Source organism: Balaenoptera ricei, chromosome 6 (assembly GCF_028023285.1).
Source record: "Balaenoptera ricei isolate mBalRic1 chromosome 6, mBalRic1.hap2, whole genome shotgun sequence".
In the NCBI taxonomy this organism is placed as follows: domain Eukaryota; kingdom Metazoa; phylum Chordata; class Mammalia; order Artiodactyla; family Balaenopteridae; genus Balaenoptera; species Balaenoptera ricei.
Window position 1 is genome coordinate 52,604,921 of NC_082644.1, and position 3,869 is coordinate 52,608,789.

The window sequence follows — 3,869 nt, forward strand, 5'->3', positions numbered from 1 at the left end:
TAAATATAAAATTAATTTTAAAATATAACAAATAAAATGCTGTGAGTGTTTTAATATTCCTACTTTTCAGATATTCAGTACTTTCTCCCTCACTTTAACGCTGTATCCTTGAAAGACACCATGAAGTCCCAGAGCATCTACAGGGGCGCTCAGCTCCCGCGTCCTCGGCCCCGGTGGTGGCCGCGCTCCGACTCACCCCCAGGGCGGCCCCACATCGTCCTGTCGTCCCATCGCCCCCGCCGCCGCGTTCCCTTTTCTCTGAGCCTTCGCTGCCTCGCGCCAGAAACGAGCCCGAATCTGTAAACTCGGCTCCCCTTTCTCTGAGGCTGGGAATCGCTCTGATTCCCCACCTCAGACCGCTCAGAAAAAGGCTTCTTTCCCCAAAACTGCCTCGCTCAAGTTTCTGTGAGAAAATAAAGCGCAAAACTCAGGGGAAGCCCCGAAAATGCAAGGTTCCGGTTCCCAACCAGACAAAAATGTCGCTGGCCAGGCCGCGACAAGGCTTCCTCTTCAACACTCAGCACCGAGTAAACGAAGGTGTTTCGCGCGCTATGCTGACTATTAAAGCAGCCTCAGAGACTACGTTTCGCCCTGTCTCTCGAACCGCAGGAGACAACCGCAGACTGCAAACTCAGTAGTCGGCGTTTCCCAAACAAACCCTGCGCCCTCTACCGGCCGCCTAGGGAAGGACGCTGTCCACAGTTCCAGGGAAGGAAGCTGCCCACTAATTGTTTGGCGGTGCCCGCGCGCCCCCTGGCGGCCATCTAGTGAATCACTCATTCTCAATGGCCCAGATCTATTTGCTAGTGGCAGGAGTGATGCTCTGCTCCATCCCTGCTTGCTCTCTTGGCTGGAACTTGCCTAGAAGCCATAGCCAGGAAAACAAGGAAGTCTTCCAAAACTTGGAACAGATGCAAAGGATCCCCTCTCAGTGGTGCCTAAAGGACAGAACCGACTTCAAATGTCCTTGGAAAAGAGAGAATATCACCCCAATCCAGATGACTCAAGGCACCTGTCACCACCATCTGATGCTCCAGCAGATCTTCAACCTCTTCGCCACGGAGGACAGCCGTGCTGCCTGGAACAACACCCTCCTCGATAAACTTCTCTCCAGCCTTCATCTGAGGCTGCACCGACTGGAGCAGCTGAGAGAAGACAATCTAGATTGTCGAGATTTGGGACTGGCTGCCCGGGAGTATTTCCACGGAATCCATGTCTACCTGAAGGCAAAGGAATACAGCCCCTGTGCCTGGGAGGTTGTCAGAGTGGAAACTGAAAGGTGCCTTTCCCTTATGTAAGACTCCTCAGAGAAATGTCAACAAATACAGAATATTTTTTATACTCGTGACACTTTTCATTCAATTACATTAGTGTTCAAGTCCAAAGCAACCTCGACTTGTGTTTCCTCACAGGCTGAAAAATGTCTGAAATGAAAATCATGATCTTAAAAAAGGTTTTGACAGAAGAACACAATCTCTTTTCTTTTTTTCTTTTTTAAATATTTATTTAATTAAATGAATTTATTTATTTATGGCTGTGTTGGGTCTTCGTTTCTGTGCGAGGGCTTTCTCTCTAGTTGCAGCAAGTGGGGGCCACTCATCATTGCGGTGCGCGGGCCTCTCATTATCGCGGCCTCTCCCACTGCGGAGCACGGGCTCCAGACGCGCAGGCTTAGCAATTGTGGCTCACCGGCCTAGTTTCTCCACGGCATGTGGGATCTTCCCAGACCAGGGCTCGAACCCCTGTTCCCTGCATTAGCAGGCAGATTCTCAACCACTGTGCCACCAGGGAAGCCCCAATCTCTTTTCTTGTATGAATAATTTTATAATGTAATTTAAAAGATCACTTTAAGTTTTGGGAGGGGTATTTGCTATTTCCAACATATGAAGTATAGAAAGGTTTTTTGGATAGTGTGGTGTTAAGAGATATTTGTCAGTTAACTTAATGTTGACTGCTGTAACAGGTAAACAGAATGCTGTCAGGAATTTGATCATAATAGAGTCTTATCTTTCCCTGGTATAAGAACACAAGGCAGGCATTCCTGATCAGATGGATGTTCTAAGTTGCTCTCCAAAGAGTGATTCGGGGACATGGGTACCCCCTGTTTTGTGGATTTTTCCATCATCAACAGGTGACTCCAAATTTTTCTGCAGTACTTGAGTCTATTCCACTCAGTGGTAAAGGTAAAAAGTCTGGTGCGTCACATGGGAGGTTTTCAAGGGCCAGGACTATACAGGGCAAGAGCACTTCTGCTCACATTACATGGCCTGGATTTATCCTTGTGGAAATCTCACTGCAAAGACGTTGGGAAATTATTGGATGATTAATGGATGAGGAGACAAGTTCAGTGCATAAGACCACTTTTCATCTTTACACTATTTGTCCTAATGAAGTTCTGGGTGTGGGTGGAGAGGAACAACTAATGTTCCTGCTTGCACACACTTCATTAAAAAACAATCTGACCCACAAAGAAAGAGAAATATCGTGTATATGTGGAATCTAAAAAAAATGATACAAATGAACTTATTTACAAAACAGAAACGGACTCACAGACTAACAGAACAAACTTACGGTTACCGGGGAGAAGGGTGTGGGGGAGGGATAGTTGGGGAGTTTGGGATTGACATAAACACACTGCTATATTTGGGATGGATGGCCAACAGGGACCTACTGTGTAGCACAGGGAACTCTGCTCAGTATTATGTGGCAACCTAGATGGGAGGGGAGTTTGAGAAAGAATGGATGCATGTATGCGTGTGGCTGAATCACTTTGCTGTACACCTGAGGCTAGCACAGCATTGTTAGTCAGATATACTCCAGTATGAAATAAAAGGTTTAAAAAAATCTCATCCTCTAGTTCTGCCTTAACAGAAAGAAAACAGTCAAGTTTCGATGTTTATTCTCAGACTCAGTGGTATTATGATTTCATGTATTTTTATTGTTCATTTGCTGAAATAAAGAAAGCTAAAAAACAACACACCCACAGTCAGAGCCAAATTCTTATTCCACAAGTTCAGCTTGGGGAAGATGACACGGATGTCACTCAGAGTTCACAGCATCATAGACTGTTTGAAAGAAGCAATCAAGTTGATGCCCAAAGGTAGCCTGTGAGGAAAATATCCACAAACTTAGACACAAGTTGTTTCCTTATTGCCTGAGGGAGACGAGAAAAGTATGATCAGGCAGCTCCTTGCAAGTACTTGAGGATGACTAAAGAAAAAGGGGAGAGCGACTCTTCCATTTGTGTCCAGGCCCGTGATTCTCATCCTGCTCTTCTAAGTATTGAAAATGCAAACTTGAAGAAGAAAATATTCCTGCAAATGATCTTTAAAAAAATATCTCACACAATATTCCATTATCACTTCCCTTGTAGAACCATGAAGAATTTACAAAGTCTCTGTAGATTATCGTCCTCTCATATCATATCTATCTAATATATGTTGGTATTGTTCCTTCTCCTATTACTATCATCACTGGTCCCTTCATGAGTATGGATTGAGCTCTGGAAATGATAGGGACTGGACTAGCTGTCTAGGACACGGGGTTGGGTAAGATGGTGTCTCTCGCTTTAGGTATTTTACAGACTCCTGGGACGTATTCTGAGGACACAGTAAGTCAGGTCATGTCTTACTATTTGGGCTTCTTCAACAAAAGAGCATAGACTGGGTAGTTTGGAAAGAGCAGAAATGTATTGCTCACAGTTCCAGGGTCTGTAAATCCAAGGTCTGGCTGTCAGCGTGGTCCAGTTATGGTGAGAGCCTGTTTCACGTCTCACACTGCAGAGTTCTCCTTGTATCATCATACAGCAGGAGAGGGAGGCATTTATCTCTGACCTCTTTGATAAGGGCACTAATTCCATTCGTGAGGCC

The 3,869-nt window shown here is 45.3% G+C and overlaps 1 protein-coding gene across 1 annotated transcript; it reads left to right on the plus strand.

Moving 5' to 3' along the window:
• Window positions 1–785: 785 nt before the first annotated feature.
• LOC132367803 (interferon alpha-13-like) lies at window positions 786–1,298 on the plus strand. The gene has a single exon (XM_059926396.1). It carries the CDS (start codon window positions 786–788, stop codon window positions 1,296–1,298), a length of 513 nt encoding a protein of 170 aa, XP_059782379.1.
• The last annotated feature ends 2,571 nt before the right edge of the window (window positions 1,299–3,869 follow it).

Bases quoted from the DNA above. Each gene is read 5' to 3' on its own strand.
- LOC132367803 (XM_059926396.1), top strand. From the start codon at position 786: ATGGCCCAGATCTATTTGCTAGTGGCAGGAGTGATGCTCTGCTCCATC.